The following is an 18,397-nucleotide window of genomic DNA, read 5'->3' on the forward strand; positions in this document are numbered from 1 at the left end:
GGGGTGCCTTCACGTGAACCTTCGCAGTACTCTGCTGACTCCTAGTGGTGAATGCCGTGCAAGATTACCGCAGATTCCAGTTCGAAATGATCGGATCATTTCTGCGCACAAGAGTCAAATTCTGAAGAAATAAAAATAAAAGCCTGGCTTAGCAATTTCACCAGTGCATTCAGAACCAGTGGGACAGTCTGTCCTCAGATAGCCCCTGTTCCCTAAATGGAAAGCAACCCTTTTAAACACATTCCATTGTCTTAAGTCACAAGAAGCGCCAAGAGTCAAATTGCTTACAGACGCAACTGATTTTCTGCAGAGCGAGGACGACAGGCAGCTTCCTGCTGAGGCCGCAAGAGGACATTAGCGAGGCCTTTTATTCTATTTAACAGTGTTCCTGCCAGAAGGGGGCCTGCAATCAGCACTCTGCTCTGTAAGATAGCATCCTTCCCTGCTCTCTCAAGGGACAGAACCACAGGGACACGACGGTATTTGAACGAGCTCCAGAAGGATAGCTGCTTTTAGCATTCTTCTGCTCCCGCGCCCCGGCTGACTGGAGCAGTGAGGCTAGAAGCCCAGCACAGTCTAATTTATTTCCCTTTATGTACCTGCATTGAAATTCTTATCCACAGTGCCTTCTTGAGCATAAAAGTACACAATACACAATAGCACATATTATAAATAGATAACTGCACAACAGACACTTGACTGGACTGTTTCAACTGCATGCTGCAGTGCGATAAATGCTGATTAAAAGACCCAGTCATTCAGTGACAGCCGCCGGTGCACGGCGGGTCCGACAATCTGGGACCAGGATGGATGAAATCTTGAGTAATGTATCGGGCTTCATTGTGACCCGGTTTTATTATTTACTAAGCAGTGTCATTCCAGCAGGGCACAACCCCCAGTGCCTGATGGTGGGTGGCGTCCTGTGATCCTCTATGCTACTGCTACAGTTCTCTCCTATTGCGGTTCTGTTGTTCCTCACTGTCCCCAGAGGGGACACTTTCTCTGGCTCTGTAGTACAGCTCTGTGAGGTTGCTTTCCCATGCCATACATCCTAAAGCAGCTCTGGGCGTGCTGCCGCTCTGCTGCTCTTTTTGCACAGCAGCTCTGGCGCCACAGAGACCGGGCCTGCGGGCGGGGGGGGGGAAACCCGAAGCCAAGCGTTTCCGCTGCCGTGACACGGCTCCGAGGCGAGGTGTGGCCCTCTGATGCGCTCGTCCTACAGTCGTCCTCGGTCCCCCTGACGTCCAGCTCCGGGCGGATAGCACAGCACTGCGCGCTATGGTTCTGTGCCTCTCTAAAAATACGCTTATTCAGGCCTCATCAGAGCCGTGAGCCACTGTCTTGGGCCTTTGGTAGTAGCAGGGCCATGCAGCACTTGGGGCCTGCTGCTTGACCCACACAAAGAGGTAAAATGGCAAAGACTGACTAAAAATATCATTTCTTTTTTAAAGATGGCCGTCATGAGACTTCTGTGTAGCCGGATTCTGGTCTTGGTGCATTTTTTCAGCCTGCTTATAATAGCACCATACTGGGCATTCCAATTCATGTTATGTTCACAATCAATTACATTAACAATCCAGCAAGTGTAATAGTCATATAGCATTATTAGATCATTTCATTTAATTTCATATTTTGTCTTTTTTTTTTTTTTTAACCGCCGCCTATATCCTAAATCCGAATGTTCTGCTAGATGTGTCACAGTTAGATCTGAAGTGTTTACTAACCAGTCACATTCCAGCATCAGGGTATGACGTCATCTCTTTTGTAGTTTTACACAGCAACAAACATATTTCAACTGAAACTAAATAAACATCTTATTCATAGGCAGGACCAAATCAGAAACTAACGACATGAGCAGAGTTCTCTCACAAGCAGAGCGCGAGGCTAATCTCCACCTTGTTACCTAGCCTCCGACAACCCGAACTGGCACCACGCAACACAACCAGCCGTCCAGCTACCCAACGAAGGAGCTGTTGGCCGTGTGCGGTATGAGCGTGCGGTCTAATCTCGGATTCTCCTAACCGAGCCGGATCTCGTTAAGTCCAGGAGAGGTGCCAGCAGATGTGGGACACTACCTGCATGGCCAACCAAGACCAGCTTGAGCAGCTAAAGCCGTGGCTGAGCTCATTACACACCAAACACTTTCCACTGGTCTGAAAAGAGGAGGTAGAAACACTGTGCAACACCTCACCCACTGCCATGTCTTATTACTTGAAATTCTAAGTTATAACCACAGCTAGTTTCTGTAAAGCAACTTTAATTTCAAGAATGGCGCTACGTGATTAAAAATTGTTGGGAAAAAAAAACAAACAGAGTAAAACTTGACTGCATTTTTACTTAAAAGATGATATTTATCTTTTGCCTAATATTGAAGAGCACTCAAATACATAAAACAACTGTCAACAATATGTAACCCTGTTGGTAGCAAACGTTATATAAAAACTTCTAGTCATAACATTTATCATGTTTCATGACATTCTGCAATTACAATATAGTAATACGGTAGTATAGTGTATAGTAATACAGTAGTATAGTGTATAGTAATACAGTAGGGCATTTTGTTTGTATCACCTATATTGGCATGTTATACTAAATGTAAAAAAAAAAAAAAAAGAGTTGAAAGCATTAACATTTTAAAGCACTTTCAAGTGTCAGTCTGTGTGCAAACATGGATAATATATAGCTCAGGAGAATAGGTCAATTTGAAGGGAGAGGAGAGTTCAGCAGTAAGAATCGTTATGGAAGGCTGAGGCTTGCTATATTCCAGTCTGAAAAACACCCCCAGCCCTCAGAGGCGGGTCAGGGGTCATTAAACAGTGAGGGTGCTGCAATTTAGCAGTACTGCTGACAGAAGACGTATGAAACACATTTCCAGGTTTACTCCATCCTCTGGCATTGACAGCACCAGCTCAGCAAGTTAGATACTCTATGATCACAGCAAATGAAACATCACACCTGGAGATCATAGCTAACAGCACAGCTAACAACTAGCCATCTCTCTCTCTCTCTCTCTCTCACACCTTTGAGTAATATCTCTATTTTAATGACTGAAAAAGGTGGCCACACACTAGGCATTTCCTATCTCATGTTGAGAGAGCGTGTGTATGTGTGTGTGTGTGTGTGTGTGTGTGTGTGTGTGTGTGTGTGTTGGGGGCCAAGTGGCTGATGACTAAGGACAACCAGCAGGATACATTGCAGACACCACTCAACACTTGCTACTTACCAGTTGTATCCGCCTAGATATCATCAGCAATATCTAAGAGGAAGCACACGTTAAAAGAAATGAAGCTGTCAAGCAAGCAGTTTTTCAGTGGTTGAGAAAAAAAGAACAGTAGAGGTGACTGAGGTGTTTGTTCTAATAGCTACTTTTTCTATGATTTCTATGTGCTACTGTGCCAAGCAAGATCAGCTCGTAAAATCTTTCTAAAAAACTTCAATGCAAAGTGCTCTGCAGCTTACTTGAGCAGACTTCTGCTGGGCACCAGTGCTCACAGATCTATCCTCGGCCACCTTTACATGCTCTCGCCCTTTTAATGAAGTGATGCTGCTAACTAACTAAGTGGTGTTATTGGTTATTTGTTACAGCCCTAGGGTCATGTCTTCTAATTCCTTGTGTATTTGAAAAAAATATAACTGCCTACTTTCACTATGACACTGAAGAACAACTGTGGAACAAATACCCATCTGAATTAAACATGGGTGTATTTAATTGAAAACATGTTGAAAGCCCAACTATATTTTATATATATATATATATATATATATATATATATATATATATAAATAAAACAATGTGTCTTCTAAACAGTCAGATCAACCTAATACATGCTGCTCAACCTCATCACCCTTGCTTATTGTTGCAGGTCATCAAATCAGTAAATACCGATCCTAGCTTTAGAAATGTGGCCTGAAATTAAAGCCCGTCAATATGCAGCCATTCCGAGCATTCTGGAACACTAGGGAACCATGTCTTCCCGTGGCCCGGCCCCTGAAAGCTGAAGAGTGCTGACTGATTGCTGTAGCCAGGGCGAACTGCACATGAGTAACAGGAACCGAGACTGACAGAGGAGAAGAAGAAAAAAAAAAACAAGAACGTGTGACACTTCCTGGTCAAACACATGCACTGTGAATTAAGGAATGTGACCGTTTGCATTATGGAGCGTCTATGTGAAAGTGCCCACCACAGTTGGGATGCTTCCATCTCTGCCCCGACACTGCACTAATAGGCCAGTCTCCATCTCAGCTATATCTATATAGCTTTATGTTCTTTGGTGTTAGTAGCAGTATACATTAAAGATGTTTTTTTATACGATCAATTAAGCATGTAGTAGTATCTAAAAATGTTTCAGTAAACATTTAATTACATGTGAATACAGTAACAGCCCACTATCTGCAGCAAATCTACAGCAAAGCCCCCAGCGTTCTAGGGATACAGAAGAAGGCAAGTGTGAAAGATGAGAAGAGACATTCACACAATGCATGGTATGTATGTCATCTAAACTACCATATCATCTGACTGTCATTTGCTTCACTCTTCACTTCAGGGCAAAAGTAAAATTGTGACCTGCTAGCAGAATTAAACCGTATACTGATAGTGTTAGAGAAGCCAACAGTGAACTCTTATTAACAGTGTCATAGAATAGAAGACTATTTACCTTGGCACAATTGAGGAACAGTTCAGTACATGAACCTAAAGTGAACTAAAGTGAACCTCAAACTCTGTCGTCAGCTCCTTCAAATATAAACAGGGTTGTACAATGGACCAATTCCAAAAATCCTAGACTGTTACATAACTGTCTTGACTGATTAATATTTACACCCCTAAAGTTTGCTCTGCACTTTTCTCTCTGGTGTTTCTCAAACCTTAGACAAGTCAAGAAATGATCCTCAGCATCCGACAATGAAAGAGAGGCAGGTCCAACTTTAATGACATCACAAGCCTGACCACAACATATAAGCATCTAGCTAGCTATGCTACGTGATTTATCAGAGAAGATTGAAAACAAGTAGCAAGTACAGACATAGAACAGAAATACTGAATACATGCATTCTAGGACACATGTAAAACCACTCAGCTCACAGTGCCAACACAACCGCCCTACACCAATATGGTGCTCATGCTTAGTAATAGGCAACAGGCATGAGCGTAAAGCAGAGGCCACCTGCGATGTGCCCTGTGACTCACGCAGCCACACCCATAAGCATGGGACATCCACTGCTGAGCGTGGGAGTAGAACCAGGAGAGAAGAGCAGAGAAGAAGAGAGGCTACAGGTTTGCATTAAATCAGTTCACAACAAAGTAGCCCAATATATACATTACTTGTTTTCCTGCGTGTGCGCGCACGTGCACACAGGTAGATGTTTGACAGTAGACCATTGGGCAAGTGAAAGCAGTTATAAGAGAGTGAAAAGCCCTCTAGATCCACTTTGTTCAGTCATGTCTTGCTCATCACTGTGTCAGATCTAATCATAACCAGCATATGCACACCACCCAGCCCTCTGAATACCCTACATCCTCTACCATTATGCCGCTGCGTTTATCTGTTAGTGTGTTTGGTGTCGTTTTCCTGATATACGGCAGTAATCGGGCCACCACACAGACTGCTACACCTCTTCAAACAGGCAGCTTCAGGGCCTGCCTGCATGCGATATGCTAACAAGTCCAGAGGAAGTTCTGAGAAAGACAACCCTGCCCGCCTGACTGGGGAGTTTAAGAGTGAGGACGCACCACCGGTTGTGGCTCTGTCTGCATGGGGTGTCAGATGCTGCCGCTCAGCTGCCCATTGTACAGCGTCCGACAGTGTAGCCCCATGGCACAGCAAGCCAACTGCAGTTCTAGCACATACAGGAGGGAGGTTGGGAGACAGGATGGGACGATTCAAGCTGGGAGGCAGGCCTGCACTACAGACACCGGAGATCCTGCTTCCTCTCTCCCAGCAGAAACTGGGTGAGACAGAAACCAGAGACGGAAGGTGGCGTCTGACACCGGTGTTGAACTCCTCCTTTTCCCTCATACTGTCCCTCTAATGAAACTTGTAGAATTACATTAACACTTCTTTCAACTTAGGAAATAAATGAATCTGTAACACCTCACACAATTGGGATAGTTTGCTTCTGATTCTCTCAAGCACACAATAGCAGTGAAAAGCCCCGTCACAGCTCCAGTGACAATGGCGCACAAATGAATGGCACAAAACAGGCTCAGGATAATGAAACAATTTACTGCCAAGAATGGTTTTTATCCTTCAAGAGGATGAAAAAGGATAAAGACATGTGAGTTATAAGGCCTTTGCCACTGCGACATAATCAATCCTTCCACTCAGCAGAGACAGGCGGGGAAACGGAGACAAAGAGAGAGACAGAGAGAGAGAGAGAGAGAGAGCGCGAGCGAGAGCCGTCAGACCTTTTCATTTACAAGTGGAAACCTGCTCAAATTATCCAAACTCAAGTTTGACAGTGTGCAATAACAAACAACTCTGCTTCGCAACAAACAGCATTCCAATGGAGGTAGCAAACAAAAAGGAACTATTAACAAGTAATGAAATGAATGTGTGATCTCAGAAAAGACTGAATCATGTTAGTTACAGAAATAGTGAGCCAAATATGTGAACTAAGAACTTAAACTGTACAGCTCTTTGGTCAGTTCTTCTAGTCTTTAAATGTGCTGTAAAAATAATAAACTTAAGAGAAAGGTTTGGTTGATGCATTACGATGCATAAATTCTCAAACGTTGGACTTATGATGAAATCCTCAAAGATGTATTGAGCCTCACGATCCGAACTCACTCACATTTAGGTGCGTCAGACACAGATTCCAGGGCAGGTATAATAAAATGTGCTGTTGAATGAATTTAATTTTCTGTTCCTAATTAAATTTAAAAATCAGGTCCATAATCCTCAATGGTAAGGAAATAGTTAGTTTGTTCGACACCCCCACACTATTCTCTTTTAAACCCCTCATATTGTATCACTTGGCATTGGCCATGTGATTTAATTGAAGGTGATATGTCAGGAAGTGCTGTAAACAGACATGCAAGTAGCACATGCTGTAGCACCTTTAACTTGCTTTAAACAGCACCCTCTTTTGATTCAGGTTATTTGTTTCTGATGCTTTTCTAGACACTTGTGAACTTGTCATGGGAATAAACACTGACAATCAGAGGAATGCAATAGGTCACATCACTGCATGCAGAGATGACATGTGTAAGTGAACTCTGCTCCAATATGAGATAAACCTTTCTTTTGAGTGTCGTAAATAAATTCCACAGCTTGCAATATCCAATGTGTGACCAGATTGATGTCCAAACAACTGAAATCTGACAGCAATGCAAGACTGGAATATCCATCCTGGGAGCACACACACCTAACAGATGATGCACCCTGGTGTGATACACACCTGAATACACAACAGACTTCTCTGATGCAAAACAGATCTACAAACATTAACACATGTAATATCAATGTTACACTATATAAAACTATATCAAACATTTAATGTTATCGAGACTGTCAGTTTTGGGGGACAGATGGGTGTGGCTTATTCTTCACCTGGGGTCATGCATAGGCCAAACTTTACAATGGCTTATGAACACTGGCAGAGCACCTGGGCTGCTGGGTCAGGGTGGTGTTACGCATCTATGACATGTATGACATATGAACAGTATGAAAAATTACAGTTAAAATTTACAATGAGACAAAGAATAAACAGAACCAACTTAGCACTTTAGGTTTTTGAGACATAAAACCCTAAAGCACATGCATCCCCCATTAACTTCTGAACTCTCACCCCACAAACACAGCTTTCAGAACTGAAGTTCCACAATTTATTATTCATGAAATTCCATGTTATCCAAGATCCCTCAACCAGAGATAACTCGGCCTACGTACCTGAGAAGTTGGGCGCATCACAGATGACTCATATTACTCTCCTCTAAATAAACTAGAATTGCAAACAAGGTCCCGAATACAGATAAGAGACACTGCTAAATTCCATGTTCAAATAACCACTGTGATGGAGCAGACCAGTGTTTCGACTTTAGTGGATAGACATAATCGCTTAGTGAATGTTTCTACGCCTGAATGTTGGTTTTTCTTTCACGCTAGCTGGAATTAGTCATGGAAGTGAATGTCACAAGTAACGACAGGAGTTAGGATATGGGTCAAATATTTGTTGATATTTCTTTCACAATACATTTTTTCCCACAACATGTGAGAAGTAGACATTTTATTGTGAGAGTGTAATCTACCATCAATCTTATTTATGTGACATTACTTGATGACAGATAGCGTTAGACGGCCAACATGGGTTTCAGATCATTCCGATCCTGAAAAACACGCTAAACAATAACAGCTAAAACGATAGTTAGCTACAATCTCAAACGATCCGGTCCAGATGCATTTTCCATTCATGCATAAATTAAAGCTCTTGTGTCAAGGGCACGTCAGCGACAAGCTTCACTTCATCCCAACTAAAACACCCGCGGCTAGCTCGACACGGTTACCCCTCTGCCAGCCCTGAGGCGATGCTGGTTTGGTAGCACTGACAGGCTTCCTCAGACTGGGAACACTGGGGGACGGGTGGGAACCATCCCGCCTGAAACAAAACCGCACGGCTACGCTACGATAGCTTAAGGAAAGCTAATATCGAAGAACAGGTCAGCCGACCACTGACACTTCACTAGCCATCGCACAAACGTCGATTTATATATCATCTCATGGCTCGCCACAACGCTACACTCTTACCTTTTGCCTCACAGTCGGCGCAATATTTGTTGTCCTCCTCTCGGAGCATTTTGGACAGGATGGCCTGATGCTGCTCATTCAGTTTCTGAGCCTTCTCCCGCTCCGATCGCGTCGTCATTTCTACCTGCTTCGTTTGACGTTTCGTTACACGGCCAGCAACCTTTCCCCGAATCTCTGTCTAATGTTTCGGTATTAAATGGAAGATCATCCCCCGAAAAAAACGAACAACGTACTGTTGACGGCGGTCAAGCGCGGGGCTGCCCGAAACCGACGGAATATGGCAGACTGGACGACTACCCGGAAGCGGAAATGTATATTGTATGAATGAACGTCAAACGCCTCAGAAAGTAACACGTTTATTATGTAGTACGGTTTTTCTTACCCATCTATGTCGTAGATATTAAAATAATATTGTTTCCCGTAAATAGTTGTGCGCTTGTTTTACTTGATCGTACATTAGCATCAAGTTTGCTTCTTAGTGATTATTTGTCAGCTATTCTCAGTTGTCCTGACGTACCACGGCAGGAATGATGACATGCCCATCTTCTGACACCTGCTTCACCGTCGCGCCTTCGACCAACGAGCTAGGCCACTTTACACAGGTGCACTGAGTACATTTGATTTTGAGCATACAAGTGATCACTTCATGCAAAATGCTTTAGATGTTGTGACATGATCAAGTCAATCACCGGAATAATCTATTGACCGGAAGAAAATGTTAAAAGGTCATACTGGGATCACCAGGTTTTCTGGTCCTCATGTTTAAAGCAGTGCTTTAAAGATAGCATGTAATTTTGTTTAACTTTAACTGGCTATATTATATGCATATTTCCAAACTGCATGTGATGTGTAATGCTATCACAGAGTAACTTTTCTTAAATTTGTATGCGTGTGTGTGTGTGTGTGTGTATATGTGTGTATATATATATATGTGTGTGTATATATATATATATATATATATATATATATATATATATATATATATATATATATAAATAAATGGCCTGCAGATATGCTGCCAAACTGTGGAAGGCTCCCACTTAGTGACATTTCTTCTCCAGTCAAACATGTAACACTGCAAGTGAGTTGAATTACAACAAGGACCACATAAATGCAGAATATGAAATCCTGTTCAATAAAGCATTCTGCGGGACTTCTCATTTGACAGACACTGTCATAACTGTATTGATCTTTAAAATACAGGCTTACATTCAGAGGATACTCAGCAATCATATACTGTTTTAATTTCTGCATAGAGAAATACATTTTTCAGCACTATGCAATGCTGACAAGACATTTTTAGAAAAAAAACCAAAACATTTATGTTAAAGTTACACTTGTTACAGATGTAAAGGCAACATATGACCATGAACTAATGAACAAGTTCAGTGGTCAAAATGTATTACATGATAATCCTGCAATAGGGATACCCAACAGGATGAACAGTCCCTGGTGAGCTCCATATCTTTAATACACAAGAGTGCACATACTATTATTAACGAATAATTATTAACATGCTTTGCTGAGATCAGCTAAAAGTCAATACAACGTCCCTTTCTCTCCCAGTCACCATACCGTGTTGGCTCAGGACCTCTGGGACCACCCATCTCTTTTGTGTATGGATTCACATCGTTCGGGAACTCTGTTTAGGGGAACACATTATATGGCAAGTTACATTCGGAATGTAGTCCAGTCTTCTCGTTGCAGATCCATGAGATTTAAAAAAGACGGGTTTAAATTTTAAAAATGGAGTTCTCTGGACAGGTAACATTACACTGGGGCTGAAAATAATGTACTATTGCCCTACTTTCAAAGACGTCGTTAGTCTTGGAGTCCTGCTCGTCCATATCGAACTTTCCCTGGGGCGTTTTTGCCTTCCGAAGTGGTGCCTTATCCTTCGCCTGCCCTCCTGCCGAGTATCCTGCAGTCCTGGAGCATGCTGGAATACAACGACCACATCAGAACGGCAGACGAGTCACCGGAGCAGCCTTTTTCATCTGTCCGTAAGATTCAGCACTGCACCAATATCATTTACAATACCGACCATTACACGACCACATTTTTAATACGTAGCTGTAACTGTAACTATGTTGCTAGCTAGCGTTAGCTAGTTCTTAACTGTAGGTGGTGCAAGCTTTTATTATAATCAGTTCCCGGTCGCGCTGCCATGATTAAAGAGAGTGATAGTTACACTACCTGCACATGCCGACTTTAGCAATAATCCCTTGTTTAGAAAATATCCGGCGTTAAGACTCCAAAGACGTAAAGGGGACATTCTGCCCGACTAACTAATGTTTTTGACGCCATCAGATGGCGTAATCGCGCGTCATCATCTAGAGACACCCAATCCATTTAAACTGTAATTCTTGTGCGGGGTAATAACATTTAAGGAGGCTGTTACGGGTATAGGCGTGCGAATCGGAATATTTCACGTAAATTAAAGAGAAGAGAAGCCTGGTGGAGTGGACTCAGTCTAGCTTGGACATCCACATTCCAAATACAAGCCCTGACACATGCCATAAAAATAAATAAAAACATTTAAAAGAAACTATGACTGGGAAACTTATTATCCAAAGGACCGTTCTGGCTGTAGGCATTTATTCTAACCAAAGAGGAGCACATCTGATTTCACTTGTTTAATCGGTTGGTCTCAGTCTTCAAACAGTTGACCAGGTGTTCCTCTACTTGGCAGTGAAAACCTGTGGCCACGTTGGCCTTTTACAGAATGGCTTCCACACCTTTGCTTTACAACATTACAAATGAGGTCATAAATTATTATTAGCAAACAAACAATCATTAGTATATTTATTAATTGTGAACACTTAAAACAACATTTTCCAAAATCCAAGAAGGAAAATGACAAGGAATACTGAAAGTATGAAATAAAAACAATACAGCTGACATATAGGTTGCATGCTTGGCCTTAGATGTTTTATGAAAAAGTAAAGCCACAGCCTACATGAGTACAGTTATAGTTTTATAGGTCCCGGCCTTGCTCTTAATTGCAATTTTCATTAGCTGAATACTGGATCCTACACGCTGTCCTGCCTTGACGATAGAACTGAAGAAGAAAACAAGAAAGAGACAAAGGAAAAAGAAAAAAGGAGAAAATATGTGGGCAGAAAGATTTGTTCATTTTGCAGAAGGTGAATGCAGTAACTATAAACACAGTAAGGTGTAGCATATGCATGGTGTAGCATAGGCATGGCATATCATTTTAAAGTCCTTATTAGTTTCCTGGCAGACAGGCAACTCAAGGGTCTGCAAAGGCTAAAATGTGGCTGACAACAGTAGCTACTTATTTCCTGATCATGTGCAGCGCAGTCTTCCCTTTGTGGAAAGTTGAGATCACCAAAGGTATGGGTTTCACAACAAAATTAAAGGTCTATAAAAAAATTAAAGATGTCTTTGTTTGCTCACCATAAGTTTTCTTTTCCCTTTTGACAATGCTAGAATGCTTCCAATCACTTAAAATTAAGGACATTTTAAATAGACACATTTAATACACTGTAGTATTTGCAAAGTGCTGATGAAACTTAAACCTACATTCCACTGGTGCAGCAATGGAAAGCTCCTGGTTAGTTTCAGAAACACTCTCACATCTGCACATAGTTAATACCACAAACATACTGTTACACTCCCTATACAAAGAGGAGAACATACATTCATCATGCAGCCAAAACAGTAATTCACGCTGAGGGGATATGCATCATATATCTGCCGGATACCAATCTAAAATTACTTACCTATACAGTGTTGCCATGGTTCCTGTACAACATAAACCACGAAACATTGGTGTCTCACTGATGATAAAAAATACTGAAGAAAGTGGAAGGCTATTGGCAGTAAAAGAAACCTCATTTTTAATTTAATTTATATCAGAATTAAACTAGTTTTGAATAACTATTTCATTTAGGATTTAGGCTGCTGTAAAAATCTTTAATACAAATATGATGTAAAAATCTTTAAGCACAGTGGCAAAAAAAAATTTAATAAAAAATAAGCACAGGGTGCTGAGTAAGTCTGAATTAATATATATTTTAACCGACTTTCGCGTTTTGTGAATAAGAGGTTAAAATGATCTTGAATAGACTGAACCAGGATTTGTATTTCTCCCAGCACAAACTAAACCATATCCAAACTATACTACAGAACGTCAAGATTCGTTTGATGGTGAGCTGTTATTTAAAGATCGTAATTTACTTCCATAATAAGTGCTTCAAATGACCAACTTTCGTCTTCGCCTAAAAGATACAACCAACGAAAAAAAAGAAAAAATATTAAGCTATCTGTTTAGTTCATGCTCAATTTAATAGTCATTTCCAACACGGACGATAATTTTTGCATGGCCTGCTTTAGTCCACAAAGGACATACGGAAAACGTGCAAAAATGCTGTGTATAAAAATATATAATAATACTTGTGTGAGTAAAATACTTATTACAAACACGTTGTTTCGACACTGGGGTAATTATGGGTGTTTACAATCAACTGATATCTTTTTCATGTTTCATGAAATAGTTTTCACATGTGGAAATGTAATTGGGTATCAGATTGGTGATATAACAAAGCTATGAAAAAAATAAATACGATAGTACACTGCCACATAGCAATGGGCGTATGTGGTGAAAATGTGGCTCTAACGCAATTCGGCTATTATTAAATTCTATACATAGCCTATTTCAGTTTACAAAAGATAATAGCTAATCTTCCTAATCGCAATTGGAAACACTGCTGATCTTGCTCGTGTTTTCAGTCCATGGTTGAAGGTTCTGTAATGCGAATAGGGAGCTGTTGTGCAGGCAGATCGGGTCCGGGGTTACAGGTTGGTTTATTGTCTTTTGAAAGGCCTCTTGTTGTAGTTGCATCAGGATTCGGTTCGCTTGCTGTCGCTCGGCCTCTCTTTCTTCAGCGGTCTGTCTCCTGAGCGCACATGAGAAAAACAATGGCAGAAATAGAAATACTGACAGTTTATCTGGAATTATACTGATTTCCTGAACATTTGAAATATAGGTATGGAAGTGTTTGCTCCGTCTCTGTAATATTTTGAAGTTGAAATATATATATATATATATATATATATATATATATATATATATATATATATATATATATATATATATATATATATATATGCGTGATTTAGGCTATTCATGTAAAATCTGAGGCTATTCATAAAAAATCTGTATTTAAACACATAAACTGTTTGTTTTTATGTGGTAAGAAAGTTGCTCTGAGCCTGAGACTTTTCCAAAAGAAACCATGTTAATGCCTTTTGATAAACACAAGTATGCAGTTATTACGGCTTTTCATGACCCCTAAGAAAATTACATAGATTGTCGTATTTGACATGACATCCACCACATTGTTTATTTACCTAAAAATAAACAATACACAAATAAATAAATATAAAGCATTGAATAAGGGCAATGAATACTTTTAACTTGCAATAATACCTTTTGGGAAAATGAGTAAGAGCTTTCCCTAAATGATTAAATGTAGCCTAGATGTAAACATTTTATAACTGATAAAATACATATACAAAAACTGTACTACAAACAGCGATATGGATTAGAATACGATTTTCTCCATGGAGGTTTGAAAGCATGTCTCATATGTATGCTATAAGACAAAGAGGAATCGCCGGTTCCCTTGCGTGTACAAAACGGACATTTGCGTAGACAACATCATTTTATATAAACAAGATTCACTTTTGAGACAAGGATTATAGCATAAAAGATTACCTCCATTTTGTTCTTCTGTTCTGGAACCATGTTTTGACTTGAGCATCGGTCATTTTAAGTGCTTTCGCCAAAGCTGCTCTCTCTGCTGACGCCAGATACTTCTGACGGTGAAAGCGCTTCTCCAGTTCACAGATCTGGAGCCGAGTGAATGACGTCCTGGGCTTTTTCTTCTTCGGGGGTGTCCGGTTCTGGTATGGGTGACCTATACGGCGTGTTACAGTGAAGGGTGAGAGGGCCACTAGATTGGGGAATAAGGCGAAAGCAAGCGGAGAAAATCAGCAACACGATAGAGCAGTGACGAGGAGCAGTGAAGAAACCAATCTACTGGGAAGAGATACAGTTCTAACAACTATAACACTAGCGAAGGAGGACTTCAGCAAAGCAAGCATATGAAAGAAATATACTATTCGAGATAGATACAATAAATAACTTGTTCCATTTATGAACCTTAATTTAGTATACTAGGATTTGCTTAAATTAGGCTAGATAATTTCCAGTATAATTACTCATCAGCTGGTTGCTGGCTAATTGACTGGGCCTATGCAGTCCCCTGTCTCTTAATTAATCTGCGGCGCATCGCATCTGAATAAATTCAATAATAATCATTTTAATAAAAACAGGCTATATTTTGTAATTCCACAACACGCCTTTAGTAATTTCATAGTCTGCGCTGCCCGTTCAATCATTGAGAAAGTTAAATTAAAACATCAACCATATACAGACCCAAACGACCATAAAATCGTCGAATAAAAGAAGTTGTTCTTTAATGGGATTAGTTTTTTAACATATTCATTTTATACTGGTGTTATATTATTTTAACGCTTTATAGGTAGCTATGCATGTAGGACTGAAATGATCAGTTAAAAATGTGAAGGTCCTCCACGTTTTAACATTTATGCAGAGTTTATTAGATTTTATATAACTAATCACTATGACTGCTAAATGATCTATTATGTGTTTTTAAGACTAAATAATGAAAGACGGTATCAGACCAACAATATTTAGCACAACTGTGTTAGGCTATTGTGTTAGAATGTAACACATTTCATGGATTTTAAAGCACATATTTTGTTGTTACCTGTAAATCTGTCTTTGGTATATCGTCTGTTACTCTCCATCCATGGAAATGTTAATCCTGTGAGATTGTTTATTGTGCCCACGCTTCCCATACTTGGCACCGTTGCTCCGTTTGTGGGAATGGATGAGTGAACGCCGTTCAGCGGCCGGTGCGCTGGCACCCGGATCACCCCCGACGAATTAAGACTATTCCCGTTAGCGGTCATGCCCATGTTCATATTGTACGGGCTACCGAGAGAAGCAACGCCACACGTATTGCCGCTGTATCCGCCAGAACTGTTGTTATTGTAGTTGCCTGTCATTGTATTGTAAGCGGTGCTGACAATGCTCCCCAAGCCGTAGTCCAAATCCTGCATTCTGGGGCTGGAAATCATACAGCTCCCCTGGTCTGCATTGTTCAGAATCTGATCGATCCCGAAACTGATGGCGTCTACCTGCGTGTGGTGGAGATGCGTTCCTATATTATCCATGGTCCGAAGAGGCGCGTGGTTTCTCCACGACGCGCACGTAATCAGCCAGCTACTGGAGTGCAGTTTGGTCTAGAATCGTCGTTATCTAAAAGCGATGACTGCGTGAGTATGTGTGAGAAAGGCTGAACTTCTGTCGTTTGTCTTTTTTTAACCTCCTTTTTGGCTTATAGCGAGCCTACCGGATGGAGCCACGGGAGCATCAATCAAAATGCCAAATAGGTCGGGTAAGATTAAGCCTCCAGTTTTAGGCTTCGGGACTCAATTGGCTAAAGAAATTAGAAGGAATACAGTCCCCTTTAAGACAAGACAAAAACAAATATTCCCCTTTATGACATGGTGGCCACTACAAAGTGCATTTTCTGTAGCCTAAACAAGCAATACGATAGTCCTGTTAAGCGACAAATGTGCGATTAGAAAACAGGATCTCGAGAAGAGACTAAACAATGCCAAATAACTAAAAGTCATTTCAATATCACGTACTTAGTTAGCACTTACAATGATAAAAATGATACATTTCGCCCACCTTTAGTGAAAGTGGATAAACCATGTATTTCTTAGCTCTTCTAGCAAATCGAAGGTCAAGGAATGCATTTACCAAAGCACAAAAAATAAATTGATCTTATTTAAAATGTTAGAAGAATTACACTGAGTTAATTTATACTTTCTTAGCCTTTCCTGTAAGTAAAGTCGGTTAAATGAAATACAACTTGTCGAGTGTGTGGAATTTAGAGTGTGGAACAGAGTGTGTGGAAACATTTAACATAACGCGGCAGTTAACTATTATACTGTTCTGCAAGTCAGTAAATCAATAAACTAGTCAATAACTCGGAATATATAGTTTACATACAAATCTAAATTCAGAGAGAGAGATCACTAACTCGAGATAGGCTATCTCCCCTTTTGCATCAAATAAATCTTCAAAAACCTGTTAATCGTGTTTGTAAAATACTCTGTATTCTTCATTTTCAATAGAACTAGTAGTCTACAAATGGACTGCAGAGAACCCCACCCCACCCTCATGCCGTCAAAAAGGGAACAAACTAAAGTAGAAAACACTTTTGATCACTTTTGATTACTCTAGGGGTCACTGGCTATATTAAAACGGTCACCTGAGTTTGATGTTTTGAATTGTTTTTGGGGTTGTTTTTTTTTTTACTTCTGACAGTGTAGTCATAAATACACAAATGAATACAGACATAAAACAACGAGTGATAGTTTGCTAATCAGTAATCGACATTTTAAACATACTTTGATGTTAGATGAATTTCATTTGCAAAAGTGGATGCGGTTTTCATACGCACTGACTGAGATGAAAACATTACATTTATACGATTAATGTATCGGGTACTTTATGTATCACACTTTGGGGTTTTCCTTTACAAAACAGGAAAACAAAACACATTCAGGAGAAAAACTATAGTGTCATTTATCATATGATTCATTAGAGCACAGTATTAATATATGATGGGTCTCTACGTTCAGCTGACTACATAGCTGACCAGCCTAAAACTTTAATCAAATGGTTGACCTTAATGCGACTATACCTACCTTTAAAAAAGAGTAATTCAGTAACCATACCAGCTTGTGTTTGTGTAGACTAAAGTTTTATTAGTCTACACTATTATTAGTCTAAAGTATTATTAGTTTACACTATTCCATATTTAATACGTGACTCATTCGATTAAAAGTATTACATTTTCAGTAGATTCAGATAATCCACTTGACTAACATGAAACATTAATAAATAGCTTAATATGAGCACCCTAATAACAATATAACATACTATATCAGTATAATTATTCCACATGCACTAAATAAAAAATATCTAGTACAGTCTTGTAAATCACATTTGCCCTGAAAGAACGTAGATTTTAAAAGTAATATTTAATCTAGCCTACTCTAACATACGCGATTTTGGACTCAATTGATTAAAAACGCACAAGTCTTGGACTCGCGAGGTAATATTTAGGCTAATTACGAGAACAACATGTGCACGTATAGCAGAGGATTCTAATTAAGCACGAATACAGATTCAGAATGTTTACAATGACGTCTGCCACCTCTGTGGGTCTTTCAAAGATAAAATCAAAGCTAAAGCAAATATAAACTATGAATATTGAATACTGTGATTACTTGGGTTAAATAGTGGTTTCTTTGTCAGTCACCCCATCTTTGTTCTGTTATTTTGTACCTGTTTAACAACGAGTGTTCATTCGCTCTCCGAATGTAGGCGATCGTGTTTCTTTAAGCCGGGTTACCTGCGTACTGTCTGCCATCTGAATTGGAGAGCACTGGCGCCGCTTCAATCAGCTTCATTCCTCACACAGCTTCATTCCTAGTGAGACACCGCAGTCGAGAGCGCACAA

The 18,397-nt window shown here is 40.2% G+C and overlaps 3 protein-coding genes across 7 annotated transcripts in view; all 3 read right to left on the reverse strand.

Moving 5' to 3' along the window:
• The window catches only part of smap1 (small ArfGAP 1), a 69,854-nt gene extending 60,720 nt beyond the window's left edge, over positions 1 to 9,134 (reverse strand). For 3 of the 5 annotated variants that reach the window (XM_027022957.2, XM_027022956.2, XM_027022954.2), the window contains exon 1: positions 8,742 to 9,133. In XM_027022957.2, coding sequence (XP_026878758.2) covers positions 8,742 to 8,859 — 118 coding nt within the window. In that variant the 5' untranslated portion in view covers positions 8,860 to 9,133. Of the gene's footprint in view, positions 1 to 8,741 lie in introns of all 5 variants that reach the window. The other 2 variants (XM_027022958.2, XM_027022955.2) reach the window with 1 other exon arrangement.
• Positions 9,135 to 9,960: 826 nt separating this feature from the next.
• On the reverse strand, positions 9,961 to 11,060 carry sdhaf4 (succinate dehydrogenase complex assembly factor 4). Its single transcript, XM_027022973.2, has 3 exons — positions 10,938 to 11,060; positions 10,549 to 10,680; positions 9,961 to 10,383 (listed from the first exon to the last, which is right to left on the reverse strand). The coding sequence occupies exons 1-3, from the start codon at positions 11,014 to 11,016 to the stop codon at positions 10,274 to 10,276; spliced, it is 321 nt and encodes a 106-aa protein (XP_026878774.2). The 5' UTR covers positions 11,017 to 11,060; the 3' UTR covers positions 9,961 to 10,273.
• A 2,392-nt stretch (positions 11,061 to 13,452) lies between these two features.
• On the reverse strand, positions 13,453 to 16,031 carry tlx1 (T cell leukemia homeobox 1). Its single transcript, XM_027022978.2, has 3 exons — positions 15,563 to 16,031; positions 14,485 to 14,722; positions 13,453 to 13,663 (listed from the first exon to the last, which is right to left on the reverse strand). The coding sequence occupies exons 1-3, from the start codon at positions 16,029 to 16,031 to the stop codon at positions 13,453 to 13,455; spliced, it is 918 nt and encodes a 305-aa protein (XP_026878779.1).
• Positions 16,032 to 18,397: the final 2,366 nt, after the last annotated feature.

The sequence above is a fragment of the Electrophorus electricus genome, chromosome 11, assembly GCF_013358815.1.
Source record: "Electrophorus electricus isolate fEleEle1 chromosome 11, fEleEle1.pri, whole genome shotgun sequence".
NCBI classification, from domain to species: domain Eukaryota; kingdom Metazoa; phylum Chordata; class Actinopteri; order Gymnotiformes; family Gymnotidae; genus Electrophorus; species Electrophorus electricus.